The sequence below is a fragment of the Gymnoscopelus braueri genome (genome assembly GCF_963280865.1).
Source record: "Gymnoscopelus braueri genome assembly, chromosome: 3".
Classification (NCBI taxonomy): domain Eukaryota; kingdom Metazoa; phylum Chordata; class Actinopteri; order Myctophiformes; family Myctophidae; genus Gymnoscopelus; species Gymnoscopelus braueri.
In genome coordinates, this window is record NC_137612.1 from 36,094,459 (window position 1) to 36,116,529 (window position 22,071).

Genomic DNA, 22,071 nt, shown 5'->3' on the forward strand with positions numbered 1-22,071 from the left:
ATAGCTGATTTACGAGCTCGCAAGACATGAGCGTGAGCTTGTAGATCTGCTATTTTTGCTATTGAATTAAATAAAATGTTACAAATCTTGAAAATGCACCCAATATAGATGTTAGAGTTACCGTCCTTGAATAATTGAATGAATTTAATTGATTACATTATATTAACAAACATAAACATATCAGTCTACATTTCCCAAGAAAATGCATGTATTTAATTCAGTCTGACCAGAAGCAGGGATAAGACATAACCCTGGCGGAGATAAATCATGCACAGAGGGGGGATATCAAAAGCAGAGGCATGGTTTTTACCTCCCCATCCCCCCTAGCAAATCGAACCCTTAGAACACATTATACATTCAATTATCCAATGGGAAAGCATTGGAAGAACACTTACAATAAAATGTGATAGAAAGGTTTTGGTATTATTGAACAATGTCTTTTTACCATATTACAAGTGAATTTTGAATCGATTCTGAAGAGCTTATACTGCATTGTGTCCATGTCCCTTGACAGGTTTCCTTGTTGCAGAAGGCTCAGCTATTCTATAGAGAGAATTATTTCGAATGACTCAGCAGGTCAAACTCAATAAGCTAAAAATGGCAGCTTCTGTATTTTATAATGCTTTGGTGTTCATTTTCAGATGAGTCTTAATTTCAAACAGCATTCAAGTCTGCTGTCTGCATCTGTCACAGCCCCAATAGAAATCCTCCTGTATCAAGATTATGAAATGTTGCCAAAAAGCAAGACTACTGCCCTCTAGTGTCCAAACTGTGGAGGCACTTGTATGTTACCCATTAAGCAGATTTAAGACACCTCCTTTAAACTGAATTCTTTTTTTTATATATACAGTATATGGCATTATGTATTGTAACTGTGTACAATATATATATTTAAGAAAATTTAAAACAAAATGGAACAAATAAAATCTTTCAAAATCCAGAAATGTGCTTTTCAGTTTATTCTTTGGCAACTTAAAGAGAATTCTCAGGCGAATTGTAGTTTGAGTATTTCACATCTTTATTTCTGTATTTCTTTTTTTAAACAATGTTGTGGCACCCAGGTCTACAGTCTCAAAAACGTGCATTTTGTTTTCCTGCAAATAATACAAATAAAATCTTGACTAGAGCAAAGCAAAGAGCAGGAAACTAGTGTTTAAGTTATGACCCTCTTTGTCTAGTTTTCAGAGCTTAATAATTCAGTTCTCAGCATCAACACATTTATAGACAGACCAGTCGATGTTCAGGAGTTGTTCCCCTTTGGTAGTAAAAAAAAATATTTCCTCCATTTTAAACAATATTCCAACTTTATTTTTTTTAAGTAGTATATATATCAGTCTTTACAAAAAGGTGCGGAGAGTCCTCTCTGCTTTCTACCCCTAGAGCCAAACCCAACCCCAAAGTCCTCCCCTCCCTGGCAAAAGTCTCAACAAATGATCACGGGGCAAACGTAGATGGTGGAAAATAAGGAATGACAAAGTGATAGAAGGAAGGGGTGTTATACACAGTAAAACCCTGTTAACCACTTAAACCCCCTAGACCTGAGTTACACTATACTTGGTGCTCTTTTTTCGATCTACACCAAATCTTTTTGACAAAAATAGCCAATCTACAAGTTCAGTCGTTGTAGATGGGCTATTTTTTGCGACTGCTCCACCGGGAATATGGATGCTGGGGTTGAAGTGGTTCCATTTGTACACAAAAATCCATTTGGTTCCTAAGTATCAATCATTTAGCTAGTTACATTAACACTATGGATTTTTTTTTTACTGTGTATGACTCAATTTAAATCATTTAAAAAGGAATTCAAATATCTCAGAGTTGGATCCATTTCTCATCATACGTCAATATCAGTGACATACACCCCCACTCCCCACCAGTGACAAATGTGTTATATTATAAGGACTGAAATGAAGGGGTGATTGGAGAGGAGGGGTGTGTGAAACAAGGTGACTGTCGTCATTGAAGGGATAAATTAACCTGGGTGGGGGTGGGGTAGAGGAATAACAATAAAACAGTCACTCTATTCTTATTTTTGATACATTTTTAATTTTTCATTTTTTTGTCTTTTCCTTTTTAAAGAAAAAAAAAAAGCTGACTGTACAGAACTGAACCTATAATTTATGCCTATTCAAAGTTTTCCACCTCTACTCATCATGATGGCAACGAAAGAGAGAGAGTTCCATCCAACGACAAAAAAGAAAACAAATCATTAAAAACTTCCAACTGGACTCGAAGGGAATTAAAAACCAAATGGTTGTCTTCTTTCTTTTTTTTTAACTAAAAATAAAAAACCCAAAATAAAATAAATAAATGCAGCAGATCAAATCAATGGCAGTTGACATGGTTTCAACCGAGGAAGAGGCGTGTGTATATATATATATATACTTATATATAAACTTTTATGTTGGATAGTTGCATTGACTGTTTATGGGAGCCGATGGTATAAAAGTGAGCTAGTTTTTACTTTGTCGTAAGACAGTGTCTCCACGAAAATCTGTTATTTTCAGCACAGGACACTGTCGCACGACAAAGTATAAACTAGGCTTTAGTGCAGACGCAGTGTCATATCAGTTGGCCGTCAGTCCTGTAGCCTCAGAGGAAAGCCTGGAGAGAGAGACACATCGAGAAACCAGGGAAAGAATAAGCCATGCAATCAAGACAATATTATCCCTTTCTTTACATTAGAATTATTTCAGCATCAAATATTTAAACAATAAAATAATACATTACACAGATAAAGAGACAATTTAGATTAAATGACAGTACATCGAATGCTTCTATTTGAAAAGCTCCTGGGATGTTTCTCTGCTTTCAATTAGAACCTTTTAGTCAACTTAAAGAGTTGTGCAGCCCTCAAACTGATGTCTCAGGTTAGTGGGGGTTCAGGGGAACCGTGCAAGCTCAACTAAAAGAGTGCCTGGTGTAGACAAAGACAGGAGCAAATTTGTGAATGAGAAGATTAAAGCCTGAGTGAGCATGACATGTAGATCGGCTATTTTCGGTGCACGACACCGGTGTGCAAATAAGTATAAATCAGGCTAATACAAGAGGTCCCTTTTTGCTTTCTGATCTTTTATTATTATTATTATTATTTTTGCAGGTATATCATCTAAGGGTAATTTGGTATAATACCTGAGGGCAGAATACATAGATTTGTAGTTGCAGTCATCCTCGCTTGGGCAAAACTTGTGTATATACAGGTACGTGTGTGTGTGTGTGTGTGTGTGTGTGAGACTGTGTGCGTGTGTGTGTGACTGTGTGTGTGTCTGTATAAACAGACCGAAGGCTGACGATTTCATTTTAACAGCTGACAATATTCACTTGGAAATTGGTTATCGAAGTGTGTAAACCCAATTCCATAAACTGAATACAGCTTGACATCTTAAAGTGAGAGGCGCTACCTGAGCCGAACGTACACGAAGAGAAAGGGCTATAGCAATTACTAGTCAATTTAGTCAAATAAATTATACCTGTGTCCATGCTTATTGAAGTATTAGTAGTCCCTTAAAAACACAATGGACTCATAATGCAGTCCTTTAGGAAGAGACAGGACAAACCAAGCGACAGGTCATTTACCCTTAAATATGGCAGCAGCCATGTATCTCTGGCGATGCAACCGTGTGCGTGTACGCGCAATAAATGAAGCATGGCACAGCCAGATACAAAAGCAAGTGCAGGTACAAGACAACGAGGGGCCATTGTCAGTACTTTTTAGTAGACGACTTTACGTATTCCCACCACTAGTAAGGGGAGAGCCTTCGTCTTTTAGACTTGGACGTCAGCTCTGGGACTATTTTTGGCTCGGGGGCCAGGGAGTGGGCGGGGTTACTGGCCCCGGCGCTGACAACATGGAGGGCCAGGAGGGGGAGGGGCTTGAGACTGAGAAGACTGGAGACACAGGCGGGAGAGGAGCTGGGGAGCGGGGATTCAGTGGAGGAGGAGTTAGAGGAGGAGGAGGAGGGAGGAGGTGGAGGAGGCGGCCCTGGAGCCAACAAGGACAGAGGGATGGAGGCTGAGGGGGGCACCACACAGGAGGAGGAGGAAGAGGAGGAAGGTGTAGCAGCGGAGGAAGAGGAGGTGGTGCTAGTAGTAGTAGTAGTGGAGAGAGGGCACAGGCTGGTCTGTTCGGGGTTCAAGGAGGAGGAGGAGGGAGGAGGTTTAGAGGACTCTACACTGTAGAAAGAGAGAGAGACAAGGAGAGAGGGACACACAGTCGGGATGGGTTACAGGGTAGGTTGGTGAGTGGAGGGGTGGGGGGGTGGGTTTAGGGGGGGACAGGTTGAGGAGGAATACGCAACCACTCAGGGATGTGATTAGGACAACACAAAATAAAAAGGAGGATAATAGGAGTTAAGACTTGCAACTGGGAACAAAGGCAGTTAAAACGGACCCAAATAAACAAAAAGTACATTTGTAGCGATGGATCAGCGTGTGTGTGTGTGTGTGTGTGTGTGCGCGTGTGTGCATGTGTGTGTGTCAAGAGGCAACGTGTTCTCATCTCTATGCATCAAATTTTGCCACTTGCGATTGGGAAGGTATCTTTGGCGTTCACATGCTGACACGCAAGGCATCCTTTTGTGTATCATGTTGATGCCGAAGGAAGGCAAACCATTTGCAGATGGAAAGAGGACCATGTCAACTCAATATGCAGTTCTAGATTAAGGTTGGGCACAGTTCAAGGTTATGCTTAAGATTTGCTGTAAGGGTGGGATTAGGAGTTAGGATTGGTTACAGGATTTGGTTACAGGATTTGGGGTATGGTCACAGTCCCAACTAGGGATGGCCAACCGTTAACGGTTACCCGTTAAGAAATTGGCAACCGGTTAACACTAACGGCTAATGGCAAACAGTTATAAAAATAAATAAAATTAAATCATTTTATTTTGAAAGGGCCAAGTCTACACCAGCAACCACATGTGACTTCCACTACACTAACAATAGTAAACACAAAATGAAGAGGACGAGGAGTGGAACGTGACATCAGCCGTCTTATTGACACAGAGTATGCCCGACAGACACACAGCAGACAACCTGGCAGCTAAACTAAATGATGCGGTGGAGGCTTGGGGACTTACTGGGAAAGTGTCTGCATGTGTTCACGACAACGCAGCCACAACGTTGTGGCTGCTAATCGCCCCGAACGGGTGAACTGCGACTCAGTTCCGTGTTTTGCACATACACTGCAATTGACAATCAACGATGGATTTAGCCTGTTTTTGCATCGGGTTATAGCTGCAGAAGGTCGACTAGTCAGGCACTTTAACCACCCGTGCATGCAAGGTATATTATTTTTTGTGTAAATAGTGCATTATATTATGGGGGGAAAAACCTGTGTCTTTTTCTTTTTTTAATTGGTAAATATCGCTTTTTCTTAGCGGTTAATGCTTAACTCATTCACTGCCAGAACTTTTTAATTTTTGCGTTTGACAAACTGCCAGAGATTTTTCATAGAAAAAGAAAGTACTCAGGAGCCAAGATACAAAATGTTTAAGTTTTAAGTTAACAAGGAAGTGGATTGGAGTCTAGATCTTCAACAAATCATATCTCCTTGGTCTTTAGGTTAAAAATTAAATAAATAAATAAGAAGAAAAAAATTAAGTCGTTTTAGTCGTTCTTGGCAGTGGGGGCTTAAAGGACAAAAGTCGTTTTAGTCGTTCTAGGCAGGGAATGAGTTAATTTATCGGTAAGGCAACCGGTTAATAAAATGTCTCCATTTGGCCATCCCTAGTCCAAACGGACCATATTGAGACCTCATTGACAGGCGAATGGTCCACATTCTTCCAGTGTTTAACCAAATGAACCCTAGCGTCTGTCCCTATTCTCAGATTGTCTATTTTTGCGATTAGACGTAAAACTCAGTATATAGGGTTTAAGTGGTTAACACAGAATGCAAAAGGTTGCTGTCCGCAGCATGCGGCCACTGGGCAACAAAGGCACCTACCTAAACAATAAATATGATGAGTAAGGCATGCAAGGCAACAAGAAAGGCAATATGTCTGATAGACGCATAGCATTGAAAGGATAACTAAGCATAGTTGTATGAAGAGCAAAATGGCCGCTATAGTCAATTTGCAGGACCCTTTTCACAGCAGAGATTTTGATGGGTAAACATAGATTAATATAATTTATTGTGGGTGTGTTTCAGTTAGGTGTTTGTGTGTGCCAGAATGAAGTTAACTGTAGGTGAGCTGTTCATGGTGGCACCAGACACACTAATGAAGCACACTCAATTAATGTCATTACATTCAACGGTGTGTAACCGTCAAAATGTCTGATGTGGAAATGGTCCAAACTAGAAACTAAAGAAATGTCCTTCATAGAACTGGAAACCCAATAAACCAAGTTGGGGGTCTGCATACAAGTACATATTAATTTGGGGGTCCTTGACATGAAAATGTCAGAGAACCACTGAGTTAACCACTTAGGTAGCGGTTTTATTTAACTTCACTACAGAGTTCTACAGTCAGGAAGGCATGTCTGATGAGGTAGGGAGTCTGGGAGAGATGAGGGGGAAAGAGGGACAGCCAAGCAGAACACCACGTGGCCCAGGACAGCAAGATGAAAATGTCAAAATTTGGGGAATAAATAAATACCAAACAATTGTGGTTTAGGGCTAGTGAAGTCTGTAAATGAATAAAGCACCTTGTGTAAGACAATACTCTCCCAACATCTCACCTGGCATTGATGAGGTACTCGGCCAGGCTGATGCTGGCAGGGGAGCCGGTGATGGTGACCTGGCGATCTGAAGATCCGTCCACCGGATTGGCGATCTTGATCTGGGCGCCGGACATCTGCCTTATCTCATTGATCTTGGCCCCCTGACGGCCGATGATGCAGCCAATCAACTAGAGCGGAGAGATGAGCATGGTTAAGCACTGAGGTGCATAATGGGCATGTTAATAATGCATAACGAATCAACCTGATGAATATATCTGCCAACTTCAAATTTTGCTGTAGAAATACACCCAAGACATTAGGATCACCACATCAGAATGGGATTTACGTTAAAGTTTGTTTTCCCTTTAATCAGTATTTTTGCCACGTTCAACGTGACCATCGATATAGACATATTGCCATTAATCTTCCCGCTACCTAAGAAAACATGTTCGATGCCAACAACTGGAAATCAAGTGCGCCAACATTGTGATTTAGGTGAGTGAGCCCGAGTTAATCTGTAAGGTAAACTGACCAGTCCTAAAATGGTGTACACTTTGAAATACTTACATCATTTGGAATGGTCATCTCATGGGAACTGGTTTGGGCAGAGGCGTCCATTCCTGATAGAGATGTAGACAAATGTAAAAAAGCAAGCCAGACCCACCAAAGACATCTCATCTGTGATTCAGGCTATGACTTATGCATCACTTAATTCTGTAGAATCTATAAATAGGGGTGGCAAGGAGAGGTCTAAAATGACAAAATATGTAATCTGTCTCCAAGGATGAGACTTATTTGAAAAGTACCCTATTCATTGACAAAATGTCACAATAATGCAAAATGTATGCTCTGTCTTACTATGGTGTCAGCGTGCTGAAAATAGCTGATCTACAAGCTTGCGTTGCAATCAAGATGTGATGCGGTGTGAGCTTGTAGATTGGCTATTTTCGGCGTACGACAAAAGTATCAATTGGGCTTAACAAGCCCACCCACTCTGGTGCGTACCAGTGAATCCCTGGTTACTGGCTGCAATGGGGAAGGGGCTCTGCTGCATAGCCAGCTGGTGAAGCTTGGTAAGCTGTGGAGAGATAGCAGCAGAGGAAGACTGTGAGAGCGAGAGAGGGGGTGGGGCGGGGAGGAGGAGAAATGGAGGAAAAAACAAAGGAAGAGGAAAGACGGGAACAAGAACTGCAGTGAGTACAGATCAGTGTGTAATAAACACAGCCTTTCAAACAAATCACACAATGATTTGAAGTTCTGTACTCTCATCCTATCTGAAAGGTGCAACATTGCCGTGTTCTCCATGTTGGGTACCAGAGAGGTATTCGTCGAATGTGCAGGTTGCTTCCATTCGTTACGCTGTCTTGAAGTCTTCTGGCTCAGACCGGAGCCACATAGCACAAGGTAGGCTGGTATGCAGAAGACCTCCTACCCAACATTGATAGAAGGCCCACAACATAACTGAAATGGTCAGTCTCAACTTTAATCTTACCATCACTCTATTGCAGTCAACAAGCCATAGGCAGGGGGTGATTTGAGGAGGGGATTAGAGGGTATTTCATCAAAACAAAAAGAGAAAACACCATCCCCTAGATACAGTAACAAATCACACACTGCTTATGGGCCATAGATCAAATTTGCATAATATAAACCCTAATGGTATGGTTTACATTTTGGGTGGTAATAATACCTGATCCTGATGCTATCACACATAATGGTAGGTAGTGCTAAAACCTATCACTTCCAATGCTGATGGAGGAAAGTCTACTGCTCGTTTAAAAAAAAGAGAAAAAGATTATGTGAAAACATGGGGAAAGAACAGGAAACATCATAACACTGAAGCGTTAACAGAATGCTGTGTTCATCTAGGATGTACTACTGAATGTCACACTAACAGAACCCCCAAAAAAGGAGAGAAAGGGTAACGACGGAAGCGACAGAAACAGATTGTTATGTGGCAGGGTGGAGAGTCTGGACAATCAAATATCAGTGCTTTCTCCAACTGTCTAACAAGCAAGGAACTAACAAAATTGTTTTGAGACATTACATTGTTGGCCAGAACGTAGGAAATATAAAACAAGATAAATAAGTACCACTATAGCTGCTAAAGGGTTCAAATATTTACAGTGGATACATCAAGTCTTCAGACCTTTTCAGGTTTTCCACATTGTATGTTTCAGACTCATCTTAAAATTAGTTGCTTTTTTCCCCCTCAAGCTACACACATTACTCCATAATGACAAAACAAAAACAGTTTTTGGCATTTTGTTAATTTGCTAAAAAATAAAATATTCCATTTACAGAAGTATTCAAACCCTTTGTCACGACACTACATTCTGTAGGTTGATGGTGTATGTCAAGAGTGAAAACCAAGCCTTGAGGTCGAGATAATTAGTCATAGACCTAGTCATAGACCATAGAGACAGGCACAGATCTGAGGAAATATAGCAAAACGATTCTGCAGCAATGCCCAAGAGCACCTTTACTCAAATAAATTGTGGCATTTGCTACTTTTAATTAAGTAAAACATTTGAGTACTTTTTCTACCCACCATCTCAGCCAATGAGAAGCAATATCCTCTGGTCTGTCTGATAAAACGAAGATTTAACTATTTGACCACAATAACCAATCGTGTGTATGGATGAAAACATCACTTAGGTGGCTCAGTATTTAGAGTTGAAACATAACATGTGGAAAACATGAAAGAGCCTGAAACCCTTTGTGAGTACTGTCTGAAAATGGAAGACTGGTGATTCAGGAAGGCCCATGTAGAGATGTCTACCACACTTACATCTGGCTGTGGAATCGCATGCTGTCCTTGTACGGCATACGCCTGAAACAAATGGAAACAAAAACTTTCATGGGCCTCATGTCTGACTTTACTGTTAATCCAGTTTTTACTGGGAAACGTTCTAATTTACATCTCTTGATCAACACATCCAAACTTGTGAGAGAATGCAGAACAACACCCATTGAATAATAGGGTTTTGTCCAAAGTCTCCACATTATCAGAAGAGAGAAGTCAAACTAAGGAAGACCAGTAGAAAGGACCCCCCCCCCCAAAGAATAAAAGGAAGATAACAGAGTTGTGTTATCCTCAACAGTACTAGAAAACATCTCTTCTCTTTAGAATGTCAATTTGGGGGAATAATGGAGGGTGGGAAGTCAGTCGCCTAGATTCTGACTTGAAACAAAAAAACAAAATCTGGAGATTCACACAAAGAAAAAAAATAGGGTTACGCTGAACAGAGCCATCATAGCTATTGTTGTTCATTTTTTTAAAAGTTTTTCACAAGTTGCACTGGGAGCATCTAAAATTAATACTAGCCAACATCTGACAGTTAGGGTCTTGTGCAGTCAAATCCAAGGACAATATATATCAGACATTTTTCTTATCCAACTCTTTCACTCAAAGTGTTCAGTTCATGCTGAAACATCTTAAGGCCTCATAAATTATTTTCATGTTGATGATGGAAACAAATGGACCCATAAGGGTCCATTTATTGTCATTTGTACACTCAAGAGATAAATCAACACTGAGGATTTTACTGTGCAGAGCATCAGTATTCTCTAAGGTCTGTACCTGTCCGCCTGCGAAGATGACGGGAGATCCTGAAGGTTTGGGTCGGTAGGGGATGGTGACGCCCTTAGGGGGAGACTGTACAACATAGGAGAACAGATGGGCACATGGTCACATTACAAGGAACAGATGTCACTCTCCACTAAGTACTGCAATAGTAAGGTCCTACCTTTTAGGCATCAAATAACATTCACAAATTCACAAATGATACTTAGAAGCAATGTATTTAACATGGCATATATTTAACTAAAACAATGCCATGCTTGAAGCTCAGTGGCAATAACTTGATAGTAAGTAGGATATAGTAACATTGTTTCCCCTTTGTTGTCCCCAATTTAGTTGTTATGTTAATTCCCAATATCCCCAGAAACTTTAATAGTCTTATCGCTGACTCCTTATCGCTTGGTCCCAGTGATGGACGGTATTGTAACCACGTGCCTCTTCCCATTCACATGGAATCACCTGCCATTTCTTTTTACCTGCCAGTGAGGAGCCTCACCAGGAGGACGTAGTGCATGTGGAGGAACATCCTATCCCAGCTCAATATCCTAACGCCCTTGACCAACCTGTTGGGAGTCGCTGATGCAGCGACAAAGAACACCCTTCCCGCCCAGCTTCCCTGTGGCCAATTGTGTTCGTATGGATGCCCGGCCAAGCCTGAGGCACTGCAAAGGATTCAAATCCCTAGTCTTCATGGTGGAGGACAGGAAATGTACCCCTGCACCACCTGAACACCCCAGTCCATTGAAATTATTGTAGTCCACGTACCTCAAGCATGACCACACAGATCTGCTTCACGCACTCTATGATGGACTGAGGAGTCCCGGCAATGGTGATGGCACGCTCCGTGGAATTAGGAAGCATGTCACCTGCTACTTGTACCTGAGCACCTGTTGACTTTAGCACACAAAAAGAGACGAGTGAGGTTACTACAAGGCCCTAATTATGCGCCCCAATTCCATAGGCAGCAAGTCAAGAGGAAACACTGATGATGATTCAAAATTAGGACAACTACGTAGATCGTCCTTTTAACTACCTTCAACCAGGCATCCCTATTTTGCTCATGTAATTATAGGCTAAATCTTTTACAATAGCTGATCAACAAGCTCATAGCATGTCGCATTTGTGAGCTTGTAGATCGGATATTTTCGGCACCACCATATGATGAAGTATAAAATAGGGCTTACATGGTAAATATTGTAAGGTTAAGTGCATCATCCTAAATAAATTAAAGACATTTAGTATACCTCTCGAATTTCCTTGATTTTGCAGCCACCTTTCCCGATTAGGGACCCACACTGACTTGCAGGAACCACAATGCGCAGCGTCACTGGTGGCTTACTGGTAGCTGTGCTGTTTGTCATTGAGCTGCTAATATCCTGGGGGAAAAGATGGTGACAGAGATAAGTACATACTTTTACAGTGTTCTCGCTTGGCTGGATTGTGCAATATCTCATCCCTTTTCTAATTATTTTACAATACTATCTGACCAACAAAAAAAAACTTTAGGGTAATAAAGTTTAGGACAAAAAAATTATAAAGTTAATGCCAACATGGGATGGCCAAAAGAAAGAACCACCACAAGAACACTGGCTCTTATTGCATTTTATATTAACATTTTATTTTCAGTTTCGCGCTAGTCTATGTGATCTCCAAATCAAGGGGAAGAGGAACTTATCCCGTTTTGGGCGGGAACCCCTATTTGTAACTATACCTTTCAGGACGGGAACCCCTTTTGGGGTTCTTGTTGCTATGTACAGTATATAGCAACATACATTTTGTTGTAATTTTTGAATAAATATTTGAAGTTTTTCAGAAAACTTAAATCAGGATTTAGAAGGTGTTTTTAGAATCGGCCTCAGGTCTAAATGGGTTATAGTATTAGCAATGAAAGTTATACTTTGCCTTATACGCAGCCTTCATTTGCGCTGGGTGAGGGGATGATGAAAGGATTAAGAGGGTGAAGCTTGCACTGATTGGCTCTGGGGGAACAGATCTACAACCTCTTCTATTTTTGGAATAGGGCTTAAGCGTTAAAATAAAATAAATTGTAGTTGAATGTTGTCAAATGGAAGCTAATCAAAAGCTTTTCAAATTACATTTTTTTTGCACTTTTTGACTATCAGTCAATATTGGTAATCGGTGGTCTAGGGCTCTCCAGAATCGGGAGCAGCATAGGACTCAAAAATGTTGGCATCCGTCGGCTCTAGGAAATAAGTCAGCAGACCAATCAGTGCAAGCTTATAAGTGAAAGTGCCACTGCGTACTGAACGGTTACTGCAAGCAACCTCGCTGCTGAAGGACAAACGTGGACACTAAATAATGTCGCTAGGGATGGTTTTGTTCAAATTCACAGCTGAGGAGACACTGCGGTCTATCCAGGTGCAAAGGAACCAAAACACAGTGCGGACAACAGCAACCTTCAATGGCTTTTCAACAACAACTCCCTCTCCAAACTTTTGGGAATCCTAGCAAGACTACCTTTTTGCTCGCTGGGGCAGTAGCTTATTGACAGCCACGTTAGTATATTTATTCAATTGATATTTTCCATGTCTGGATGAATAAGGTAGGGCTTTCACAACTAGAGATTTTTACTGGTCGACTACCGGTAATTTGACCCAGTGGTAGTCGACATTTACCCATTAAAAAAATGATATAAATTTCACACACACACACACACACGCATAAAGGCAGTAGGATAATAATAACACAGGCCCTAGGTTGGGTAACCTCAGGTACCAATGAATGAATACCCAGTGAATGATCATCTGCTGGTCATATATGGCCGTCATTAGTCAAACTTGCTCACTGTCAGTGGAATATTGCTGACACTCGCACATGACGAACATCACACCCATGGCTCACAGTACTGAGGAATCTCAGCACTGACTGAAGATTTTGTTAGTGCCTGCAAGGAACTGTGAGGAAACAGTGCACCGAGTAATTGTCGGCCCAAGTGCACCTGTTCACCATCCTCAAACAAATAGACCTTTAATATTTAATATTGGGCCCGATTCACTAAGCTGGTCGTAAATACTGCCTAAATATAGTGACTAAAAGGGTGCATATTTTTGATAAGCACAATCTAACTGCCTTCATCTGTGTGTACCGCGGCTGTAGCTCATTTTAGCCCGACAGTTACGAGCGCGCTCCCGTGTAGATCATCCACACCCCATTTAACACCATAAAAGGCAACCGAAATGGACAGATCTACAAGCCAACGCGTCGGTACGCACCGCCTTGACAACTTGTAGATCAGCTTATTTTGGCAAGCGAGTCCCTCACGCGATGGATCCACTGCATGTTATAAGTAATAGCGTGAAATGAGAATAAGAAGTACATTTATAAAGTTCAACCTCGCGACCAATGGCTAATAAAACCTTGCAAGGATATTATACAAGTCCTTTCTACTGAACAATTGCTCCCTCACCTTTGCCGAGGTAAAAAGATGATGCATTGCAGATATCTGATATTTTTTTATCAGAGCTTTAATTTATTGATTACTGAGGGGATTCTGTCCTTTGGATGAACATATCCTCCACTGTCCTACATCTTGGCTCTATTTTAATTGATTTTGCATGAAGAATAAAGCATTCTAAAGACATACGCAAGCTTCGGTTCCATGTAAGTCTGTCTCGGAGCGGACTTGAGATTAATGAATCAGACTCGTTACATGGGAAGTTACGTAAATTCCTTTACGTTCAAAAAATGGGCATAAACAGCTTAGTGAATCGGGCCCATTTCCTTTGTCGTCTGGTTCAAAGCAACCATGAAGAGAATTCTACCATTTTGTTTTCTTCAGACATGAGCCATGGTTTATTTATCTATAATGGGGTGAAGTAAGTAGTCCCTACCTCTTCCAGCTTTTCAATGATCATGGAGAATGCTTTGAAGATGGCGGTGGTTGGTCCTGCCAGGGTAATGATCCTCTCAGGACAGTTACCCTCAGAGATGTTGATACGAGCCCCACTCTAAAACCAGAAACATCATCATTATGGACCAATTTCCTTGATTTTCCCTTCATTTACACATGACAAATGCATACCTCATGTGTGTCTTCGGGAGGATGCAAAAGGACTATAAGCAGTGGAGTTCTGTTATTCAAGACAAATTTATCCTAACATCCCATTAATTACAATTTAACCACTTGGAATATTACTAGTGTAACAAAGTCTCACCTCTTCTCTCATCTTCTTCACAGATTCTCCTTTCTATAAGCAGAGTATGAAGTCAGTTTCAGCTTTATTTACAGTAAATATAATTGTAGATATACATTTCATGTTTTTTTTTTGTTTTTTTTTGGAAGAACCCACCTTGCCGATAATGCTTCCAACTTCCTGAAATAAAGTAATGGAAAAGTGTGAATGTTGAAAACAGTCTTTAGGTCATTTTATGTTCAAAACCTCCCCAAATCTAAGAAGCGATTCAAGAATTCATCTGCATTTCAAAATGACAACTAACAGACTTAAATCTCCCCATTGTTCATTAAGAGCAGATGCCCTTTCTGTTATCAGTCTTCTTAAGGTTTTTAGGCTTTCAGCACAAAAACTGTATGAAAATCCCATAATCAATGTTTATTGTGTTAATATATGCAGCTGCTTTACGATCTTGGACAACCAGTGGTTTTTGTATGTGACCCAATACGATTATTGTGACTAATGTAAATTACAGCCATATATTAGGCTGAAGCCTAATATATGCTCTTTCGTACAACGGCGTCACAGACCAAAAATAGCCGATCAATAAGCTCACAACGCTGCGCGGATGCGATGCATAAATCGTCTATTTTTGGTCCACGACAGTATAAGTATAAAGTATAAATCGGGCTTATGGAAGTGGGCACATCTGAGGCCTGTAAAATAGTATTAATACACACCACTGTATATCTAGGGTGCGTTCGGAAATGGGCAACGGGAGCGCACTAGTTGGCCAGTGTGCTCAGTGCTATATATCCGAAGACACCCTATATCAACCCAGCCACATGCAAAGATATCATTCATCTTTGAATCTAATCGTTATTATCGTGATAAATAAACCACTCACAATAATCGTATCGCAGAGATTATAATTTATTGTGAAATCGTCATCCGTCATACACTAGGATAAATTAGCTTTCGTTGGGCTGCAAATTCAGTACCACTTAAACTCTCTATACTTGATAAAACTGACCTGTGAAGAGAGCATTTGGTAAGCTCTTACTTTATTCTACACAAATCAATTATAACAGATAACCAAAAATAGCAGATCTACAAGCTCGGACCGCGTTGTGAGCTTGTAGATCTGCTATTTTTGGTAAACGTTCCCCCCAGAATAGGGATGCTGGGGATTCCAGTGGTTAACAAAAGTGGCATTTTAAGTTTAAAGCATATTTTGATTATCGCGATATTATTGTTAGTCGCAATTATTTTTGCCAAAGTAATCGCGTATCGACATGTAATTTTCATATCGTCCAATCCCTACTCAAGATTCTCATTCATCATATTAAAAATCTACCCATGACAAGTCGCTCTCAGTGATTCCATTTCCATAACTATGAAGTTATAGATCATTTATGGGCAACCTCACCTTGCCATGCATGAGCAGCCTGATGGTAAGAGTGACATTGAGTCCTCCTTCAATCACACCGGAGTCCATTTCCGTCATAGAATGGCAGTGTAGATGTCCAAACAGAGCTGAAGTCTTTGGTCACGAGATGGATCTATGGAGGGAGGTTGATGAGCGAATATAAAAAAGGAAGAAGGTATGACAAAATCAAAAGGTGACTTGAGAGTAAGACACAATGGGACAGAGTAGACACAGGATGCCTGCTGATTTTAAACAATAAATATGGCCATATGTTGTTCAAACCACTTTAAGTACTCAACGAACTACATGAACGTGCGTGACATAGTTATTACATGAAGCAATTCATGATCAATTGAAATGGGGATTTATTGTACCACAAACAATGAATTAGTAATCCCCCCCTAAAATGAAAATCAAGTTAATATTATGGTTAGATAATTAAGTAGTAGTTTACCCCCCAAAAATACTTAGTTTCTATCAATTACAGTTTTAGGTTTAGACGCATTCCTGAGCCAATCATTTGACTCAGTCTCCTACTGAGTCTCCTATTGACCGATGACACGATCACCAAATTATTGGCTTAGGAATGCGACAAAAACAAAAAAATCTCCATGAATTCAAGTATTTTTTTAAGGTGAACTACTCCTTTAACAGGAGCTAGTTGCTGCAAAATAAAGTCAGCATAACATACTAAGGAAGTTCCATGAGGGGTTAGAGGCATTTTGAGATGTGAGGACTTCTGACGTTTGTTACAAGTGCTACTGTGCTAGTGCTAGCCGGTTAGCATGTGGCTTGTGTTGGCTGGGAAAAATGAATGGGGCGAGCATGCGAGTTGCTAGTTAGTTAGCAACCTAGCCTAACTATGAATGACTAGCCAGTACAAACAATCCCATGTCTGGGACAAGTCTCTGTTTTGGCACGGGCCTTACTTCCAGCACATGTTTGTATCAACATGGTGGTCGGGGAAAACTCCGGTAAAGTCACAATAAAGTGAACAATAAAGCAAAACATTGTGTCGCACGCCTGCTGCTGCATGCTGGTCGTGATGAAGGCCTAGCGGAGGAGCTCACATGAAGCCTGTTAGCTACGGTAGCTACTAGCCAGTGTTGCCATGTTTGTCCGCTTACTATAAGTGACTTTGGCCTTGTTTTTCTGTAAAGTTGTATGTAAATATTGGTAGTTGCGGGTTTTTTGGTCTCGTTTCCTAATGTTGTTAAACCAGTGGTTCTTAAACATTTTCATGGCAAGGACGCCCAGATTAATATGTATTTGTCCACAGACCCCCCCCCACAGACCCCCCCCCCCCCCCATCTGAAAATATTTTGAGCCAGGGACACCTTACAAGATTTGTGTTGTTAAAATGTCTCAATGTCTATTCCAAAATTACATTTTTTTTTAGCTTTTGAAAATAGCAGATCTACAAGCTTTAGCGACGCATTGTAAGCTTGTAGATCGGCTATTTTCAAATAGCCGTTGCCAGAGCCATAGGCCGTAGCTTCTTTTGGGCTCGTGTTCATAGGCCTGGTTGCTTATTTCTCTCGCAAAATCTGGCAACAATGCTACAAGCTAGCCAGTTAGCTGCTGCGCGCGATTTCTTCGGCTTACTTTCTGATCGGTCAAGATCAGCGACAAAAAGACGCATGGATCTTACCTGATTTGCGCGTGGAGATGTGTCCGGGGGGAGGGTGGGGTTGTGAGGGTAGAGAGGGGAGAGGTTCGGGAGGGTAGAGACCCAGGGGGAGAGTTTAGAAAGGACTCGGGGGAGGAAGAGGGAAAGAGTGATGATGTGAGATCAGCTCCACTCCTTTTACACAAAGACAACAACATCAGAACCCCTGAACTTTCCCCTTTCACCCATCAGCGTCATCATCATCCCTCCCCCCCGTGTGCTCCTGTTCAGTTGCTTATCCAGTGCAATATTATAGCCCATTTAAACAAAAACTAACGAAATAACAAATATTTGGAAAAAAGAGAGAAAAAAACATTTTAATTGACTGAAATAATAATAAAAACGAGGCTTTACAAAAACAATATAAGGGCACCGTCGCTTAATTTCTGCAAAACAAACTCTGTTCTGTTGAAAATCATTGGCAGAATCCACCCTCATAGGTAGAATTAAAGGTATTAGGTAGGTATGATCGTGCCCTAACCCCTAACTATCTGAAACGTTAGTGTTTACAAAACTTACTAAAACTAATACAAATCATAGAAAATGATAGTTTCAATCTTTGTCAAAAAATCTTCAAAACTAGCAAGATCTACAAAAATAGCAGATCTACAAGGCTATTTGAAAATTTAAAAAATGAAATTAAAAACAGTCATAACGAAATAAAAATGAAAACCAATGAAAATTTTAAAACTAATATAATAACCTTGCTCGAGTTGCTGTTTGATCACTGAAACACATCTAAAGTTCCCATTTGATCTGTTGATACTGATGAATTATGACTGTAGTGCTGCACACAATAACGCTGTTCAAACAATATAGTTACTTTGTTTCAGATGCAAAAAGTTTTGTCAAGTAAATTATATTAATAGGTTTACTGAAGTGGGAACTGTCCATTTCATTTTGGAGCTATAGTGACATGTCTTTGCACAGAAATGTGCACACATTCTAGCTTTAATTCAGGTTTATTATACAGGCTTAATCAACTTAAGCAACAACTAATGTGGATAAAAAGCATAACACATTTCTATCGATGATATAACAAAGAAAACGTTTACATTTAACATCTTATTGTCCTATCTAATCCCCAAATGAATTACCCATTAAGAAAATACATAGGATAGCTCTCAAAATATTGAAATAGTTTATTTTAATAACAAGATATTTTACCCACATTCAAACTTTGACTTGGATTTGGTCAAAAATTCAAAGTGCAAAGTGGGCAGGTAAAGATACATTGTTGCATAGTGCTTTGTGCATTATTATCATGTACAGTAGTAGGACATACATTTTTACTATTGCAAATAGTATCAAATAAAGTTTTTATATAAACAGGAAACAATCAAAAGGAAAACACACTGGAATGGCAATAATGAACCTTAAGGCATGGACATGTTCACTTGCACAGATAGGCTACTTATAGTGTTATTATGCAATACTGTATTGTCATTGACATCTTGTTAGGAGGTTATTATCAGTTACTGTCTGTTCAATGTTAATAGTGGTAGCTCATTCAGCAGTTCTCATTCCTTGGGATATTGGACCGACCAGCAGCCTCAGTCACTGCTACTGCTACTGCTGCTGCTACTTGAGGACGACTATGGAGAGAGTGTGTGTGAGAGAGAGAGAGAGAGAGAGAGGATGGTTATCTTAAAACGTGTCATTTCAATACAAACAACACAGGCTCTAATAACGGCATGGCTCCCCCTAAATACAGGGGGGTAAAATGTGTGGATGTACGTCCTTGAAATTTGGCACTGTTCGGTCCAGCAGTTTGCAAGATTAGCCCTGGACAGACAAAAACAAACAGACACACACAGACCCTCACAGACCCTCTTCTAGACAGCTCTGCCTCCTACAGAGCCACGCAGTAATAAAAACATAAACATAAACAAACACTCTGTAATCGAAAATGATAATATCAGATATGGGTGAAAGGCTGGGAGTTCCCTTCAATTAGAACAAGCAGAATGAGTCATGAAACTTTACTGCTTTCAAAGTCCACCTGCCCAGAGCCTCACCCCTCGCTTAAGTAGGGGAGCAAAAGTTAAGTTATTTAAGCGATTATAAAAATAATCGATAATCGATAATTTAATAAAATAATCGATTAATAACCTATTTCTTATAGATCGGCTATTTTCACTATATTTGCGACAAACTGTAAACTGACTTAAGTGGTTAATCAACACGCTTCTTGATTATTCGATTAATCTCAAAAGTAACCAATAGAATAATCGCTAAGAAAATAATCAATAGTTGCAGCAGTAGTCTTTAGTTCCAACTCACCTTGCCATGTTTATCGTGTCCACTCTTGTGCCCCTTCTTCTTCATCTTCTTCTTCTTCATCTTTTTGTTGGCCTTATGTCCAACCACGCCCATCCCCATCCCTGCCATTCCCCCTGCCATCGCCCCCGGCATCATACCTGGATGATGTTTATGGTGACCTCCTTTTGGAGAGTGGGGGTATGGGCCAGGGTACGGGCCAGGGTAAACGCCTGGTGGTGGGACCCCAGGTAAACCGCCTGGAGGTGCATAGGGCATGTTCCCCCCCGGGGGCATGGTCGGAGGCATTGCCGGGTTCATCCCACCGGGATATGGATACTGGCCTGCTGGGTATGCTGGGTTTGGAGGCTGGGGGAAAGGTCCTGGAGGGGGTGCACCGGGGTATGCTGGGTTTGGGGGCTGGGGGAATGGTCCTGAAGGGGGTGCACCGGGGTATGCTGGGTTTGGGGGCTGGGGGAATGGTCCTGAAGGGGGTGCACCGGGGTATGCAGGGTTGTAGCCGGGAGGGTAGGCAGGGTTCGGTGGGCCACCCGGAGGAGGCGGACCTGTGGGGAAAAAAACACACATGTAGACATGTGGAACCTTTTTTGACAGATTTGACAGCTAACCACTTAATTAACCACTTAATTCCTGTAGAATCAAAATAAACGTTATTGTCACATCACATTACAGGTGTAAAAGAATGGGTGACCTCTCAACATTTGCAGTTACGGGAAGACTTAGAAAAGAGAAAGAGAGAAGAAAGGAACACAGAACAAGTCGAGTAACAAGAAGGCACAGTCAAATCAAACATACAAAGTCCAATGTGCACACCTATACATACCTTAAGGTGCATAATGTATACTGCATACTTTGTCATATAATGAATAGTGAAAATAGCCTATTTATTTAGAAGCTTTTGAACTTTTTGGCAGCATTTTTTGACATTATCGCCTCTAATCACATGCCCAAAGGGATGCCAGGTTGAAGGTGGATAATTACACACCTGTTACGGTTTTCTTACCTTGGTTAGGCCACATGATAATGTGTGTTCTGTGACAGGTGGCCTCAGATGAAGTCCTGGAAAAAAGTGAAGTATAAGCACATTCCCAGCAACAAGGGAGACAGTGATTTGCACATTTGATTTGTCATTGAACCTTGACATACGGTAATGAACCCAGCCTTTCAAATGACAGGCTTTCATCTTTGTGCACCTGGTAGGTGCCATGAATGAGCTGATAATATTTTAGCAGGCATTTATTGTGAGTATTTATTTTGTATTTAAAATATATCTTTTAAGCGTATTTATCAATATCAATTCATGATCCATTGACACAATGTCATCATTACATAAACTATGGCGTAGCAGCCAAGGAGCCAACTCCCATAACAGACAGATAGCCCACAGCACATCCCACTACTTTCTCAATACTAGTTCTCTTCTGCACGTTTATGGCTATATTATCATTTTAGAAAGTCTTTATTTCGATGGATAAATTCTAGGCTACGTATTCCATTATGGCGATCTCATTTGAAGAATCGTCCAAATCCATAAGCTTACCTTTGAGACCTCTGGATTGTTGTCAAGTTTGTCAGGAATGTGGGTGGTGTGGTGCTGCTCAGAGTTACTGCGTTTGTCTTCCGGCTTTGGACTGGGGTTCGATATTCTTCGCCGTACGATGGTGTCGCGCGGCACTGGATATAGTCGATCTACAAGCTCACAACGCGTAGCGATGCGACGCGTTGTGAGCTTGTAGATCGGCTATATTCAGTGCCGCGCGATACCCTCGTACGACAGGAGTATATGACTGTCTAGTAACCGGAAGACTTGCCCCAAAACACGCTCGCCCCCATTTTCTTGGCGGACCAGCGGGTTCTTGTATTCGTTTTACTGAGGATAAGGTTAGAATTAGAAATAAGTTTAGGGTTAGGCATAGTTTCACTTAACGTTTAGGAATAAGGTTAGGTTTTGGCACCGTTTTACAGAGGTTATGTTTAGGAATAAGGTTAGGTTTAGTTTGTTTAGGCATAGTTTACTGAGGTTACGTTTAGGATAATAACAGGTGAATACCGCCGGATTTGCCCCGGGGCGACTGTGTTTTGGGGCGAGCGTTTTGGTATTCGACTGGCTGAGTAGGAAGCAGGTTATGGAAATGATCCACGACGAAGCCCCGCCCGTCATTACATTCATTTCTTTGCTTTGACCACGCGAAGAATAGACTCATACACACGATGACGCGACTGGAAAGACACGTTTATTAATCATTCATGATGTTTTCTTTACTTTAGGCTGTTTGCTGATCCATGAACTGTATGTGACACAGTTCATGCATCAGTAAAT

At 40.9% G+C, this 22,071-nt stretch overlaps 3 protein-coding genes across 4 annotated transcripts; all 3 read right to left on the minus strand.

Annotated features, from left to right (window-relative positions):
• Positions 1–944: 944 nt before the first annotated feature.
• Positions 945–15,935, minus strand: LOC308081673 (poly(rC)-binding protein 2-like). Of its 2 annotated transcripts, none has more exons than XM_080423262.1 (12): positions 15,803–15,935; positions 14,551–14,574; positions 14,416–14,448; positions 14,092–14,208; positions 11,485–11,616; positions 11,006–11,134; positions 10,241–10,315; positions 9,449–9,490; positions 7,663–7,735; positions 7,225–7,277; positions 6,676–6,845; positions 945–2,604 (listed from the first exon to the last, which is right to left on the minus strand). In XM_080423262.1, the coding sequence occupies exons 1-12, from the start codon at positions 15,878–15,880 to the stop codon at positions 2,568–2,570; spliced, it is 963 nt and encodes a 320-aa protein (XP_080279388.1). In that variant the 5' UTR covers positions 15,881–15,935; the 3' UTR covers positions 945–2,567. The 2 variants fall into 2 exon arrangements, with proteins under 2 accessions (XP_080279388.1, XP_080279387.1); XM_080423261.1 differs by having other exon boundaries at positions 7,663–7,762.
• Positions 2,611–4,223, minus strand: LOC308082916 (uncharacterized protein; the record flags this gene model as incomplete). The annotated part of the gene is made up of 1 exon (XM_080424998.1): positions 2,611–4,223. A coding segment is annotated over one exon (483 nt), but the record flags the coding sequence as incomplete, so codon positions are not given.
• Positions 15,936–18,598: 2,663 nt separating the features above from the next.
• Positions 18,599–21,388, minus strand: prr13 (proline rich 13). Its single transcript, XM_080424250.1, has 4 exons — positions 21,292–21,388; positions 20,755–20,810; positions 19,755–20,296; positions 18,599–19,066 (listed from the first exon to the last, which is right to left on the minus strand). Exons 2-4 carry the CDS (start codon positions 20,768–20,770, stop codon positions 19,025–19,027), a joined length of 600 nt encoding a protein of 199 aa, XP_080280376.1. The 5' UTR covers positions 20,771–20,810; positions 21,292–21,388; the 3' UTR covers positions 18,599–19,024.
• Between the last annotated feature and the right edge of the window lie 683 nt (positions 21,389–22,071).